Genomic DNA, 16,337 nt, shown 5'->3' with positions numbered 1-16,337 from the left:
TCCCCACCCCTCCGGGCCAACAATGTCCAGCCAGCCCTACTGACCTCCCCTTGTCCAGCTGCCCGTCTCTTACACTTCCTTCCTGAGGCCTCGGACCAGGCTGTTCCTCAGCCTGAACCGAAGCACCTAGTTCCCTTTGCTTAATTCAGCTCCTACCATTCCCTACCCTTGGGTGAAAGGCCCTTCCTCCCAGCCCCCGGCCTCAGGCCAGGTCTCCATCCTACATCAGCAGTGCCCTGCACGCCCTCCATGGCCTCTCATGGGCATGGGAGAGTAGATGGTGTACATGGGTGCTATTTCTACCTGTGTGCATTTGTTATGTGAGCTGATTCTGTACGGACGTGTATACAGTACTTCTGCCTATGTGCATATATACACACATGTGTTGTTTCTGCCACATGGATGTAGGTGCACATGTTACTGCTGCATGCTCGCTCAGGGACACTGTCCCTCTGCTGCAGAGGATACCCAGAGGCACCAGGCCTGGCTTGCTTTGCATGCACCCTCGGGACCTGGTGGCAACGGCACCAGGTCCTGCCATGCACTCAACTGTGATCAGGCTGGCCATCGGGGGCAGGGAGACTGCCCGTGGATCTCCAAGACTAGGCGACAGGCGAAGGCCTCATCTTTCTCCGCCAACGGAGCACTGCAGCAGAGGGCCTGGAAAGCAGGTCAGTGCCCTCCTGCCTGGGAATTCCTGGGGCCACACCTGGATGTGTGCTGTGTCAGGGCCACAGGCCACAGGGACAGAGCTCCAAAGAAGAGCCGCTGTGGGACAGGATGCTCACTGGAGAAGCCAGGGTCTCTGTGGTGGGTGTGCCAGGAGGAGCCCTATGCATGGGAAGGGTCCCTAAGAAGCTGCCGTGCCATCTTGGGGGCAGTGAAGGCACTGGAAATGCTGATGAAGAGAGATGCAAGTCCTGAACAGCCCAGGCACCGCACAGAGGCAGGCGGGGGGAGTGCCGTGTGCGCATGCCCACCCGCTGTGTATGGAGGGAGTCACAGGTGATGAGGTGACAGTGGTTATGAAAGAGAGCAGGGGTCACCTCACGGGCCATGGAGACTGGTGTCAGGGAGGCAGCTTATTAAAGCTCCCGACCCAGTGACAAGATGGAAAAGACACTTAAAAAGATCACCCTGGCAGTGGAGCTCTGAGGAAGCCGGAGGCGGCGGGGACCTCGATGCAGAGGCCAGTGAGGCAGCCTTGAAGTGGTCAGGAGGGAGGAACAGGCCTGGCCTCGTGGCCAGCGAAGGAGCAAGCATGGCTGACAGTGACGAAGCCCACACTGAGCGACCACCGAGCCCGGGCGGGAGCTGAGGATGGAGTAGCGGAGACAGGCCAGTCATGGGTGGTGCTGGGCTGAAAAGAGCAGCAGGAATGGGCAAGAGGCACCAGGTCTCTGGGCAGGGGCATGGAGCCAGGTATCCAGACAGGAGCTTGTGGAGTGTGATAGGCTGGCTGCACGGGACCCCCTAAAATATAAGTGCTCATCAAATCCCTGGGACCTACAAGAGCCAACTTTCTTGGAAAAGGTTTTGGGCTTTTTTTCCCCAGCTGTAATTTAGGATCTTGAGATGAGGGCATCCTGGGTCATAGATGAATCCTTTAAGAACAGAGGAAGAGGGGAGGCCTTGTGATGTAGAAGGCCGAGATGGACCAATGTGGCCACAAGGCAAGGAAGTCATGAACCTTCCTGCCTGCCTCAACTCCCAAGGCCTAGCATTCAGACCCAACAGGGTGCATGCCTGTGATCCTTGGACATGAGCGCACCAAGCAGCGTCTGCCAGGCTATGACGAGCAGACGCCCTGCAGAAGCCTGGGGCATGGCGGGAAGTCAAGTGTTTCAGGGCCGGTCACTAGTCCAGGAGCAACAAGGCACAGCAGTGAGAGCCAGCACAGGAGCCACAAGACTGGGCCTGGCATCAGGGAGGGTCCCGGGGGCAGGAGAAGGGCCCCTACGTGGAGCGGCTGTGGGCTGTGGGGAACGCTGCATGCCGGTGACTCGGAGAAGACAGAAGGGAAGCCAGGGTCGAGGATGTGGGGGGGGATGCCCTGGTGGGGAGGGGGAAGGGGGACCTGAGGTGCCACAGGCAAGAAGTGAGGGAAGAGCCTGAAGAGGCCGCCCCAGAGGCCATCCGGCAGTGGTTTGCAGCTCATGCCGGCGAACCTGCAAGCCGAGGAACCCCCTCTGGGGGCTGCCACCAGCCAGTTGGGCCCTGGAGCAAGTGAGCCAGCCTCCAGGACCCTCGGTTCCCTCCTCCTCCCTTTTCTTCTTTTCATTTCGAGGCTGCTGTCGTTGTGGATGACGACAACATGGGAAACTTGCACAGAAGCACACTCCGTTTGCCCAGGACAGCTTGGAGGCGGTGATGGCACTCCCTCTCTGGCTCCTTCCTTGGGAACATACTCAGAGGACCCGTGAGCTTCCGGCCTGACTTCTCCAGTGGCTGGGGCCTCTCCGATCTGCCCCCCAGGGCAGCTCTTTCAGCAAGCGTGGTGCTTAGGGCAGACTTTCTTTACTCTGAGACTCAGACTCACTGCCGCCAAGGGGACGACAGAGACCTGCCCATGGGTTTCCGAGAATGTGACTCTGTCCCGAAGTAGAAAAGCCTGACCTTGAGGCTGGCAGTCCCACTTGTCACCGGGGTTCCTCTACTAGGCCAGTTCCACTAGTGCTTGGTCTTAAAGACCTCATCTCAGCAAAGATTGTGTTCCGGTCGTCTGGCCTTAGGCAGTCCAGAAAGTCTGGATTCCATGAGTAATGTCAATCTGTTGTGGATTCTCTCCCTTTAGGTCAGGGTCGTTTCCTCAGCTGTGAAATAACAGTACCTATCTCAGAGGGGAGGCGTGAGGACAGAATGAGCTAACACACAGAAAGGGCTGAGAACAAACCTGGCAGGTAGGCGTCCCGGAAGACTGTGACCACGCCCTGCTATTAAATCATAACTCTCAGCCGCTGGGGGGAGAACATCTGGGAGGATCGCAGCCCAGATCTGCCAAGTGATGAGCCCATGAGGACCAGTGAGCACGCCCCTGTCCCACCCGTGAGCCAGGGCAGAGCAGAATGAAGTGCCTGGTGGGCGCCCAATAAAAGCGTCTTCAAAATCACTGCAAACAGTGAGCAGGGACATATGGTGCAAACAGATCAAGCCCAGGGGCGAGGATGCGGGTGACGGGAACACAATACTGCAACAGTTGGAAACAGAGACCCTGAGACAGCCAGTCAATGGGGATGGAGGGACAGAACATGGAGGAAGGGGTGGGCACAGCTGGAAGGGGCAGCACCAGGCCACTCACATCAATAAGGCCATGAGAACCCCAAAGGAGAGGCAATGCCACTCCAAGTGGCACTCACACCACGATGCAAACTCAAATACCTGGCTGCGGAGAGCCCCCGGAGCTCGTGGTGACAGCTGGCCACAGGGGCAAGGGAACAGGGGACAAAGGCGGCCTCACCCATCTCTGTGAGTCCCCCTCACCCATCACTGTGAAGCAGGACTGAAACATGAATGCTGCTGAAGCTGAGCAGTAGACACGTGGGGGTTACCAGACCATCCTCCCGTGTGATTAAAATGTTTCACACGATTTGGAAACTTGCAACTATTGATGAGAGAGCATTCAGAAGGAGCAGACCGAGACCGCGGCAGGCCCTCCCAACTGCTGCAGGTCAGTGAGGCCAGGCCAGAGGAGGGGAGGCTCAGGGGCCACAGACATGACAGTGGCGCAGAGAAGCTACTGGCAGGTAAAGAACCAGCAGGTAAGAGAGATGGCTGATGCAGGCAGGGAAACAGAGACTGAACGGTGCAGAGCTGTGGAGGAAGTGTGGTCGCCATACCATGGGAGACTGGTGTGGCAGTGGACGTGTCCCTCGACTCTGAATGGACACCTATTAGAGGCCAGACCCTGCACTTGGTCGTGGGGAGAATCGAGACTGAGTGGCCACTGAGAGGGGTGGAGAATGAGGAGAGAACCTGCCAGTGACCACAGAGACAGAAAGAACCCGGCCCACCACAAATCCCACACTGATGGCCTTCCTGAGGTGAGGCGAGGTCCCTGGCCCCTCTCTAGCCCAGCACCTGGCACTGGCCTGCACCCACTCAAGCACAGTGTCAGGCTGCCAACGGTCATCACGTGCCCAGGGAGAGTGACCCTCAGCCAGCCACCTGGGACACAGAGCCTGCCTCCATCAATGAGTGGGCATGATGAGAAGGGGTGCAGGCAGGGCGGTCACAGTGGCTTCCCCCAAACATGTGAATGACATACTTCCGAGGGCCACCAGAGTCCCTGGAGGTGGCCAGAGATGCTAGACTGCATGTCCAATTCCTCAGGGCCCTATAGGACATTCCCAGGGGCTAAGCTAGGGGTGTCTGGATGGGTCATCAAGAAACTGAAAGCAGAAGAGGCCTTTGGGGCAAGCAGGCCGGCTGGGATAAGCTGCAAGAAAGGGAGCCTGGCAGCTGGCCAGAGTCCAGGGTGGGTTAGGGCAGCAGGCTCACGGAGCTGGACTCGAGGACTCCATGGGCCGGGAGACTGTGAAAAGGGGCGACTCCTGGTCTGTGTGGTGGGAGATTAAGATTCACTAGGAGACTCAGGTGATCTGTGGGGGTCTCGGTGGACAGAGGGGAGAGAGTGGGGGGTTGGGGGGCTCTAGTGGCACCAGGTTGCACCTCTGGGGAATTGCATGGAGCAGGCAGTGTTCCACTCACTGAGGCGGGGATGAAGATTGAAGGCCTCTATTTTCTCTGTGAAGCAAAGGCAAGGTCGCCTGTTGGGAGCGAGGCAGGTGAGGGAGGAGGTGGTGGCAAGCCCAACAGTCTCAGGGAACTGCCAAGAGTGACAAGAAGGCCACTGCAGACCCAGGGGCATGAGAAGGGTTGCCACATGCAGCAGATATCTATAACTCTGCTCCCTCAAGGTGCTGCGCCCTCCCCAGGCAGAGGGCAGAGAGCCACTCCCCCGCCCCCCCCCCCCCCGCCGGAGTGGGAATGGCTATGGATGGCGGGGCATGGGGAGCTCAGGAACATGAACCATGGGGCCAGGTGGTCCCCTTGGGGGTTTGAGGGGTGAGGCCAGCAGGGCCATCACACTGTAGGGAAGGCAGGTGGGAGGGGAGAAGGGAGCAGCCGTGGGGAAGCCGCGCGGTGCAGAAGCAGCAGGATGTGCAGGGGGCTATGCGCTCGCGCCCAAAACCGGCCTTCAGCAGGTGCTGCCTGGATGTGTGCACCTCGAGGGTCCTGTGGTCTTGCCTCATTTTTCCAGAAACCAGAAAGTACCGCAATGGCAGGTGACAAAGGCCAGGAAATTGCCAGGTCCTGGACTCAGGGCCACCTTCCTTTCAGGGATTCATCCCAGGGAGACGGAGCTTCAAGAGCAGCAGCAGGCGGTGCCGTGTCTAACAGGCAGGCCAGCAGCAGCAAGGCGATGGCTGAGAGGAACACCAGGATGTGCAGGCGCTCACAGAGAGGTCGAGGGTTAGTCCTCTGCCCCATTTGAAAACGTTCACTGTCCAAAGAGTGTTTGGGAGTTTACTTTTTTTCCTTCTTCTGAAGGGTGCCTAAGGGCCACCGTCCCAGGGGCTCTGCCAGTCTCTAGCCGACCAGGGAGCCTGGTCTCCTTTAAGAATTCTCTGGTTTCTCTTCCGCATCTTTCTCCCGCCCTAAGCAGGGCCTTCTAAGGGATCTCTCCCTTTCTGAGTGGTTGGCAGCGGAAGCTGGGCACCATCTGGTTCTGGTCTCGGGGTTGTGGGGACTGGTGTCGGCATGCGTGGCCCGTCAGCCCTTGGTACTAATTGTTTCCACGCACCTCCGATTTCTTCCCAACCTTCCTCCGTGCGGGGCGATATCAACGATGCACCTTACATGGCCATTCACGAGATCCCAGTCGCAACTCACTAGCATGGGTGTCGACTCCCTCTTTGTGAACTGTGTAGCACCCAGTGACCTGGTTGTCCCCAAGACTAGGGTCCTGAGTCTGAGCCCAGAGATCATTCACTGGAGGTGTCTGGCTACGTCTACGAAGCTTTCCTAACTCCATTCCCTGTACGCTGCCCCACGGGAATGGATATATTTGCACAAAGGTAAATACCCAGGTACAAATATCTCCAGTCAGGCCGATCTCGGTCTGTGGGGTTAGTCCCGCTCCCTCTCCCGCGCTGCAGGCCTGTGTGTCTATCCAAGCATCCACTCGTACATCATCATTACTGCAGGAACAAGCCAACACTTTAGGCTTTCTTCAAAGCAATGATCACGAAAGCACGGCAGACCATAAAGTTCACAGATGCATGTACCCTCTGTGGAAATCCACCCCCAATACGCTGCCTAGCACGTGAGGTGCGCTTTGCCATCAGAGGGTCAGGCTGACCGTACCTGCGTTACAAAGCTGCCAGACAAATCACTACAGCCCTTCTGCGGTGGCAGCCACTAGAAATTGCCTGATGCCATCAATAAGCTGCTCGGTGCCCTGGTGGGGCCCCACGCTGTGGAGAAGAATGAGGATGAGCCCCACCTACCGCTATGACTGTCTGGTCACACCGGGCAGCAAGAAAATCCAGGTGCAGTGCGCATGGGCAGTGTGCTTTCTCATCACCAGCAAGGCCCAGAGCCACAGGAGAGAGCGAGCACACAGGCTCGTACATGTTCAAACGGCTACCATCGGGGATGAGAAGCAGGCAGGGAGTGAAAGTAGACTTGGACTTCCCTGAATGTGCCCTTCCTACGGTTGATTTCAAGTCAGGTAAACACCTTATGTAATTCCAGATCAAAATGCACAAACCAACGCAATTGCCCCAAACAAAGAATGCAGGCACACAAATGAACCTGCGTGTCAGGTTGGTGGCTGAGCCACAGAGAAAGGGGCTCATGAGAGCAACGCCGCACCACGATGTTAACATGAAGGTGCTGTTCCGTGGGGGCATTGCCTCTGGACAGAAGGAACCACACACTGACAGTGGTGATGGTACAGCTCTGCTTGAGGTGGGAAAAAAAAAGGACTCACAGAGGAACCCTAGAAGGCTAATCTTGTCACCTTGCAGGACCAATGCAAAACAATGTTAGCTATAATCCCATCACACTGCTGGTAACAACGTAAGCACAGTGGTATTTTATTGGGATAGAAGAATAGATAGTTGGGCAGATAGGCGTGATGGATGGATGGATGGATGGATGGATGGATGGATGATGGATGGATGGAAGGGTGTGTGGAAGCATGGATGGAAGAATGGATGGGTGGGTGGACGGGTAAATGAGTAAGTGGATGGATGGGGAGGTGCTAAGTGTGTGTATGCAAGTATGGGTGGGAGAGTGGATTTATGAGTAAATGGAAGGGTGAGTGGACAGAATGTGGATGGATGAAGAGGTAGCTGGGCCGTGGATGGATGAGTTTATACACACATAATGATGTCATTCAAAAACAAAATTTGCATCAGTAAAAAAGATACAAAAAGACCAGCCTCTCCCCTATCTGGAACAAAGGAGAGTAAAGAAAATAAAAGATACAAAGAAACAATTAGCCTGAAGGTGTAATGGACTCTGGGAACCCCAGCCTCCACAGCCCTGAGACTGGAAGAACTGGATGGTGCCTGGCTGCCACTGTTGAGACTGCTCTCAGAGGAGCAAAGCAGAGTGGGAGAAAAGAGTACAACAAACTCAAAATTATAAAACAGACCAGGCTTATTGGTCTGACAGATTCAGGGGAGACTATGGACTTTAGACAGCCCTCAAACCTGGAAATGAACTTAACCCTCAAGGCTCAGCTTCCAGCCGAAGAGAGACAGGTCTACAACATGAACCTTAACACCAGGCAGGTGGTGCCCCTTAGAACAATCAATCAGACCAGAGCAGAAGGATAGCATTAGCCCAGGGACGGAGCTCAGGAGAAAGGAAGGGACGCCAGGTGGAGATGGTCAACACAGCGGGGGAGGGGGCCGAATGCTGCTACACCGTGGGGCTGGCAACCAATGTCACAAATCAAAATGTGTACGGCCGGCCTGTTGAGTGGAAAGCCAGTGTGTTTGGCAAACGCTCTCTTGAACAACTGTAACGTGAAAGAAGCAACTCCCACCATCCCAAATCTGAACTGGAAAGAGTAACATAAACTCATGAGGAATTCTTATTTCAAAAATAAACAGCTATTTTTCAGTAACAACACAGCCCCACGCTGCCACAATGGGCCCCGGCATTCCCACGCTGGCCTCGACCTCATCTTACTTGTGCTGACGGGTGTCTGAAGCCGCCCCCAAGGAATGCGCCAGCCCGTGAGGCAGATTAGCATGAGAGCTACCCTCCTCTGTGATGGGAAGGGCAGGGCATGAACAGGACCACTTTGAAGACAAGGGGTGTTAGGAGATCCGAAGGCCCAGGCATCCACACCTGGTTGCTGGTGTCTGTGAGGCACCGCAGGACGACAGGGATGAGGTATTCGGAGAGCAGGGCCAGGAAGTCAGCTCTGTGTTCCTGCAGGAACGTGGCAATGGGAGCAATCTGCTCCATCAGCTCGGTGCGCACGGTGGGCTCTGGGGCAGCAGGGGATGGAGGGAAAAAGGACAAAGGACCCAAGTGAGCTGAGCATCTTACAGGATATATATACTGATAAGTGTCGAGCTTTTCTTCCTAAAAACTTCATCAAGGAAATTAGACAAGTGCAGTTTAACAATCACTTCCCATTCAGAGTGTTTATGTTACAGACAGGCTTAAAAAGCTAATAAGCAATACTGCAATATAAAAGCATACCAAAAAGAGAGGATGACAACTCTGTTATAACAAGCCATATATAAATCGAGGCGGGAGAAGAATCCTGCACTCTGGGCCTGCCTCCAAAATCCATTACAACTAATGGCCTTGGAGCCAGACCTATGGGTTGTGCTTATTTAAATTCCAGCCAGAATGTATACATAATAAATAATTCTTTCATAAATGCACTCCCCCACCATCCACGCATCCCAATTATTTCCAAGGCAAAGCATTAAACAAAAGAGCTGCTCAAGCGTCAATATACCACATTAAATTTAACACAAATATATAATTACTGCAGGCCCGTAAAATGGTGACTCATTTTCAAAGAGAACCCATTTAAAGACGCAAAACATCCACGTGGGCCTTCTTAAAAGCCTTGTGTCATATTCATATGCATATTTTAAATTAATATGGGCCATATAAGGAAGAAAAGACTTTTCTCCCTCTCTGTCTCTTCAGCTAAAATGATTAAATTCTAAAGCAAGTTGAAGATTTCTGAAACTTTCTGAGGCCATTTGTCATTGGTTATGGAGGCGACTCTACCACTCACCTGTCTTACTCTCCTTTCCGAGAGGTGTACTGGGAAAGGGACATCGCCCACGGCCTATTACGCAGCGACAGGCTTTTCTTCCAGATTAGCCATCGTGGAGGGGCAGAAGAGCGAAGACTCAGAAACTGATCAAGATCACGTGGTGTCGTCAGGTGTGGTCGAGTCACCTCCACTCCCAGTCCCCCCACCAGCCTCGCCATCGTTGTTGCTACATTGCAGCCCCACTGTTGAAGTCCCTGTGCTGGTCCATCTCACGGAGGGTCTTCCTCTATTTTGCCGACACTCTTAAGTCACCAAGCGTGATGGCCTTCTGAAAAGACTGGCCCCTTCGGATAATAAGTGGAAGCACAGAGGAAGAAATCTGTCCATCCTGGCTTCTGAGGAATGCTTTCTGTCTGTACTTCCTCCCAGACAGACTTGTTCGCTCACACTCAGCAGTCCCTGGTCTATTTCGTGTCCGTCACCAAGCCCATCATTCACAGCCATCCATCCTCCCGGCCTCCTTACCCAGTGCCCAGCTTTGGCACACAGAGGAGGCGATCAAAGAGTCCGTATCTTGGGTCAGGTATACCTTAATCCTCAAAGCGACACCTGGGCTCCTTAACACTCTCAAGATCTTTGGTAAGAGACTCGTCAGATGCAATAAAGACGTTGTTTGATTTATTGACTGGTATAGCAAAGGGGTTACGTGTGGGGAGTCTAACTGGTAGGTCAGCAGTTTGAAACCACCAGCCAACTCCTCGGGAGAAAGGCAGGTTTTCAAACCCCACAGGCTAGTTCTACCCTGTCCTCCCGGGTCTCAATGAGTGAGCACTGACTCCATGGCAGTGAGTTTGGATTTTTGTTGCTTCGTTTCCATGTTGATTGTGGATCCAAGCAAAATGAAACCCTTGACAACTTCCATCTTTGCTCTCGTGACACTCACTGCTCCTCGGTTCCGTTGTCAGGACTTTGTTTCCTTTATGTTGAAGTATAATGCAAACTGATCTTCCCCAGTGCTTCAAGTACTCCTTGCTTTCAGCAAGCAAGGTCGTGCCATCTGCTAATCGCAGTTTGTTAATGAATCTTCCTCCATGCCTGATGCTGCATTTTTCTTCATACAGTATGGAGAAAGGATACAACCCTGACACACACCTGTCCTGATTCTAGACCAAGCAGTATCCTCTTATTCTGCTTGAATGCTTGCCTCTTGGTCTATGTACAGGTTCTGCATGAGCACAATTAAGTCTTTGAGAACTCTCATTCTTCATAATGATATCCGTAATTTGTTATGATCCACACAGTCGAATACCTTTGCATAGATGACAGGTGAGGGAATTTATGGCCACGATTGTTCTCATCCAGTCTGACAAAACTCATGAAAGACAAAAGGCCTAACTGCCAGGACAGAGCATTCACGGCCATTAGTCAATCTCATTTCCTCAAACCACGGGTAATGTGAGTCACACTCAAGAAAGAGGCCCATTCTTCATGACAACATCCATTCATTGTGAGACGCTGCTTGAAGCATACTGATTAATAAACATATTTAAAAGTTAGCTACCGTTGTTTCTATAAAACTTCTTGGAAATGCACAAATGAAACATTGAGTTACACAATCATTACACAAACCTGCATCTTCTGATAATCTGACCACAATCTCCATGACGGTTAGGAAGTCGTCTTCATCGCTGCTAAAGTCCCGGAAGATATCGAGCAGGCCTCTGGCAATGATCTGGCTATGGGAACAAGAAAAGACCACGATGTGATTTGGGCGACACTGACTGAAGGCCATCGTGCTCTGAGCAGATACTACGACCATGGTGCCAAAGAGAGTCAGCAACCGCTGTCTAGAGGGGGACGGGGCAACAAGAAATGTGCAACACAGCCATTCGAATGGAGTCCAGTCCAGGGCCTTGCTGCACCTGTCAGCACCGCTCACAGCACCTTATCTCCTTCTCCAACCAACTCTTCAAAGCCACCAGGACTTGGAAGAGCAGCCCCATGGCAGAGGGGGGATAGGGAACCACTGAGTCCAGAAGGAGAAGGTCCACTGAGGTCGTCGGTGACCCTGTCAATCACTGAAGGAGGAACCAGCCCTGTGAGAGCGCTCAGGCAGCATCTGAGAGTCCACAGTTCTCATTTCTAGTTCCGCATTTTCTCGTGCTGGCGAACGACAACATGGCTTGATTTAAGGGCGAGGAGGAACGGGGAGACTACATCCTGCAACACAGGTGGGCTTGGTCAGGAAAGAGTGGGGCCGCAGTCACCAAGAGGGGAGGGAAGCCCCCCGGGACCCAGGGCGTGCAGCAGCAAGCCAGCCTGTACCTAAGCACAGTCAACGCCAGGGCAGCCAGCCCCCCCAGATGAGAAGCAGAAGCAGGTTTGAATCCTCTTTGGGCATTCCCAACAGGGAAGAAAGCATGGTTGTCCCTGCAGGACTGAGGGACCCGTCCTACAAGGGAGAGACCTGGCCCCTGAGAGGAAGTAACTGGGGGAGGAGGCACCCAGAAGGTGTGGGGCCCTCTGCCTGAGCAGACCCCCAGGCAGAGGGGGCCCATGTGGCCGGTGGCGGGACAATTGGGAGCCAGGAAATAGAAAACAAAGGTGAAATAGAGACCTGTTCAGACATGCAGACACAGAAGAATTCATTACCAGCAGCCCTGCACTACAAGCAATGATAAAGGGAATCCTTCAGGCAGAAAGAGAGTGGCAGCCAATAGATAGCATCGGCGTAGGCACGAGGGAGCAGCTGCGGGGCAAACACGCACGGCTTTATCTGCACACCGAAGGTGCCCTGAGAAATCATGGGACAAAAAGAGTTTAAACAAAAATGTTTACCGTGCGTGGTGGGCTTCATGCACGTTCAGGCCTCTCCTGGCTATGAATGTCTGACATACAGACAGCTCCTACTTGCCCGCAATAGGATGTAAATGTGCCCCCACTTTGAAATGACTGAGCCCACCCCTAAGCCAGATCAAGTCCATGGCTGCTGGGTCGTTTCCTGCACACAGTGACCCTGAGGGGCAGGGAAGAGCTGCCCTGTGGGTTCCCCAGCCTTACATCTTTATGGAAGTAAAGTACCCCAGCCTTCCCCCGCAGAGCAGCTGGGGGCTCAAACCACAAACCTCAGTGAGTAGCCCACAGCACAGCCATGGACTCATCAGTCGCCTTCTCTGGCTTGAAGAGCCTTCCAGCCCCAGCTTTTCTTGTCTTGCACTAAACTAAGGCTAAATCAGGATAACATGCACTGTTCGGACTCATCTGTAAATTGAACTTAGGGACTTAACCACAGAGGAAAAGGTCTCCTTTGTAACCTGTGGACACCTGCATAAGTAAACCCAGGAACCAGAGCTGGCTCTTCCTACCGCCCCCTGCGCAGTGACACCACATCTCCTGAGGGTAGTGGCTGCTCTGTGCACGGAGCCGGCTTTGAGTCATAAGGAACCCAAGTGAAACAGAACAGAAACTGCCCAGTTCCATACCAATGGTTAGGTGTGCGCCCACTGTTGCAGCCACTCTGCCACGCCTTGCTCACTTTATTGTCCCTCCACCAAGCACAATGTCCTTTTCCAGGGACTCGTCTCTCCTGAGAACGTGTCCAAAGTATGTGAGACAGAGCCTTGTCATCCTCGAGTCTAAGGCTGTACTTCCTCCAGGACCAATCTGCTTGTTTTCCATCCCACATGCACCAGCATTGCTCTGGGCTTCCTTCTTCGTCGTCCAGCTTTCAAATGCATATGCGGGAACTGAAAAGGCTATGACTTGGGTTAGGTTCCCCTTAGTCCTCAAAGTGGTATCTCCGCTGATGAACACCTATCTTCAAGAAGGCTGTGTAGCTTAGCTAGCTGATTGCCCCAATGTTATACATCATTTGAATTCTTGACTGCTGCTTCCATGAGTGTTGAAAAACAACCTCCGTCTTTTATTCCTTTATTAAGATGTTGGCGACTGGTCCAGACGTGAGGATTTTGAGTTTCTTTACATTGAGTTGCAATCCATACTAATCCATTGAGTTATCATTCATAACTGAAGCTGAAGCCTATGATTTTCATCAGTGACGGCTTCAAGTCTTCCTCACTTTCAGCAAGGTTGTGCCTTCTGCATAAGTTGCTAATAAGCCTTCCTCTAACTCCAATGCTGTGTTCGCCTTCCTAAAGTGGTCCCCCTCCATTTCTTCGCTCTGCGTACAGAGTGGGTAAGCATGGTGAAAGGCCACAACCCTGACACACACCTTGGAATCATTCCTTGTTCTGTTTGAATGACTGCCTGTTGGTCTCCACACAGGTTTTGAAGAAGTACAAAGAAGTGGTTTCCTTGATGTTATCCATACTGAGTTATGATCCACAGAGTCAAATGGCTTTGCACAATCAATCAAACACGAGTACGCATCTTTCTGGTATTCTCTACTCAGCCAAGATCCATCTCCTGTCAGCAACAATATCTTTCATTCCATGTCCTCGTCTGACTTCAGCTTGAACTTCGGGCAATTCCCTATCTGTGTACGGCTGCAACCATTTTTAAGTTATTGCAGCACAATTTTACTTGGGTGTGATAGTAAGTAGCATTCAATAATTTTCACATTTTGTCAGATCTTCCATTGGAATAATCACAAATAAGGATTTCTTTATATCAACTGTGGAGGTAGCTCTCTTCTGAATTTCTCGATACAGACCAGTGTGTTTTCAGTGCTTCATCAGCTTGTTGAAACATTTCCATTGGTATTCCATTAATTCCTGGAACGCTGTTTTTCACTATTGCCCCGTGGAACTCTTCCTTCAGTGCCCCAGAAATGGTTGGACATGGACCAGTGACTTCCATCTTCTTTCCACAGTTCCTAACTGGAACCCTTCACAGTGGCAACTCTCGTGAGGCTTCAGTTCTTTCACGCTGATCTATGCTGCACGTGCTCTTCCTTTCTGGCTTTCCAACTCCAAGCCGTTACATACTTCACTGAGTCTTTGCGATCGGCCCTTTGAAATTCTCTGTGCATCTCTTTAACTTCGTCATTTCTTCCTTTTGCTTCAAGCTACTCTACACTCAAGAACGTTTCATAGTCTCCTCTGGCATCCACTTGGTTCTTGGCTTTCTTTCTTGTCTCTTGAATGACTTTTTGCTTTCTTCATGTATGATGGTCTTGATATCAGCTCCCAGTCCATCAGGGCACCTGTCCTGAGAGCACAATGGTGTCAGTGCCATCCCTGAAATGTTCTTCAAAGCCAGGGTAATTTTCTGCAAGATCATTTTTCGGTCCTCATGCCCATGTTTTAGTTTTCTCCAGCTTTAATCTGAAATTACCAACAAGCAATTAATGGTCTTTTCCACAGGCAGGCCCCTGGCCGTATCGTGGCTGATGGTCTTAAGTGTCTCTTCCGTCCCTTCCTACAGATGTCATCAATTTGATTCCTGAGTGGTCCATCTGGCAAGGTCAACGTGTCTAGCTGTCATGTACGTTGCTGAAAGAAAGGTATCTGCAAAGATGGAATTTGTCTTGAAAAATTCTATCAGACAATCTCCACCTTCATTTCTTTCTATCACCAGGCAGTAGTTGCCAAATATCTCTGTTTCCAACTTTTGAATTTCCATCGCCAATAATTATCAATGCAGCTGGACTGCACAATAGATTATAGTCCGGACAATTGATTCTTCAGCTTCATCACGAGCTTTAGGATTAGTGGTTGCTTAGCGAATTTGATTATCAATTTTGTTAACTGGACTTCTTTACAGGTTACAGATACCCTATCAGAGACTACATTGCATTTCCAGGTTAATTTTGAAATGGGCTTTTTAATGATAAAAATATCATTCCTCTGGAATTAAACGATAGGATTGTCCAACTCAAAATAGCCAAAATCAGCCCACTTCAGCTCACAAATGCCGAAAATATCCACTTTTGTGTGTTGAATTTTTAAAAATCATTTTATTGGGGGCTCGTACAACTCTCATCACAATCCACACATACATCCATTGTATCAAACACATTTGTTGCCATCATCATTCTCATTCTCAAAACATTCATCATTCTCAAAACATTTGCTTTCTACTTGAGCCCTTGGTATCAGCTCATTTTTCCCCTCCCTCCCCGCCACCCTCCCACATGAACCCTTGATAATTTATAAATTCATATTATTTTGTCATATCTTACACTCTCCGATGTCTCCCTTCACCCATTTCTCTGTTGTCTATCCCCCAGGGAGGGGGTTATATGTAGATACTTGCAATCGGTTCCCCCTTTCTACCCCACCTTCCCTCCACCCTCCCTATATTACCACTGTCACCAGTGGTACTAAAGGGATCATCTGTCCAGGATTACCTGTGTTTCCAGTTCCTATCTGTACCAGTGTACATCCTCTACTCTAGCCACATTTGTAAGGTAGAATTGGGATCATGGTGAGTGAGGGGATCGGAAGCATTTAGGAACTAAAGGAAAGTTATATGTTTCATTGTTGCTACACTGCATCCTAACTGGCTCTTCTTCTCCCCGCCACCCTTTTGTAAGGAGATATCCAGTTGCCTACAAATGGGTCTTGGTTCCCCAATCTGTTCTCCCCATTGTTCACAATGATTTTTTTTTTTGATGTCTGATAACTGATCCTTTCAGCACCTCGTAATCACATAGGCTGGTGTGCTTCTTCCATGTGTTGCTTATGAGCTAGATGACCGCTTGTTTACCTTCAAGCCTTTAAGACCATAGATGTTATATCTTTTGATAGCCGAGCACCATCAGCTTTCTTTACCGCATTTGTTTATGCACCCACATTGGCTTCAGCGATCGTGTAGGGAAGGTGAGCATCATGGAATGCCAGTTTAGTAGAACAAAGTATTCTTGCATTGAGGGAGTACTTGAGTGGAGGTCCAAAGTCCATCTGCCACCTTAATACTAAACCTATAAATATATGCACGTAGATCTACCTTCCCATCCTCATATATAAATATATTTACATATGTACATGCCTGTATTTAGACCTCTATAAATACCCTTTGCCTCCTAGCTCTTTCCTCTATTTCCTTTACTTTCCTCTTGTCCCACTATCATGCCCAGCCTTCATTTGGGTTTCAGCAATTCCTCTCGGTTATA

At 51.3% G+C, this 16,337-nt stretch overlaps 1 protein-coding gene across 5 annotated transcripts in view; it reads right to left on the bottom strand.

Moving 5' to 3' along the window:
• Window positions 1-16,337, bottom strand: part of LOC142423179 (serine/threonine-protein phosphatase 4 regulatory subunit 1-like) — a 95,458-nt gene that overhangs the window by 34,363 nt on the left and 44,758 nt on the right. For all 5 annotated transcript variants that reach the window (XM_075528388.1, XM_075528383.1, XM_075528384.1 and 2 more), the window contains 2 exons: window positions 10,892-10,998; window positions 8,368-8,510 (listed from right to left, as the gene is read on the bottom strand). In XM_075528388.1, the coding sequence (XP_075384503.1) occupies window positions 8,368-8,510; window positions 10,892-10,998 (250 nt within the window). The remainder of the gene's footprint in view (window positions 1-8,367; window positions 8,511-10,891; window positions 10,999-16,337) is intronic.

This window comes from Tenrec ecaudatus, chromosome 12 (assembly GCF_050624435.1).
Source record: "Tenrec ecaudatus isolate mTenEca1 chromosome 12, mTenEca1.hap1, whole genome shotgun sequence".
NCBI classification, from domain to species: Eukaryota; Metazoa; Chordata; class Mammalia; order Afrosoricida; family Tenrecidae; genus Tenrec; species Tenrec ecaudatus.
This window is presented reverse-complemented; position numbering and strand designations above follow the sequence as displayed.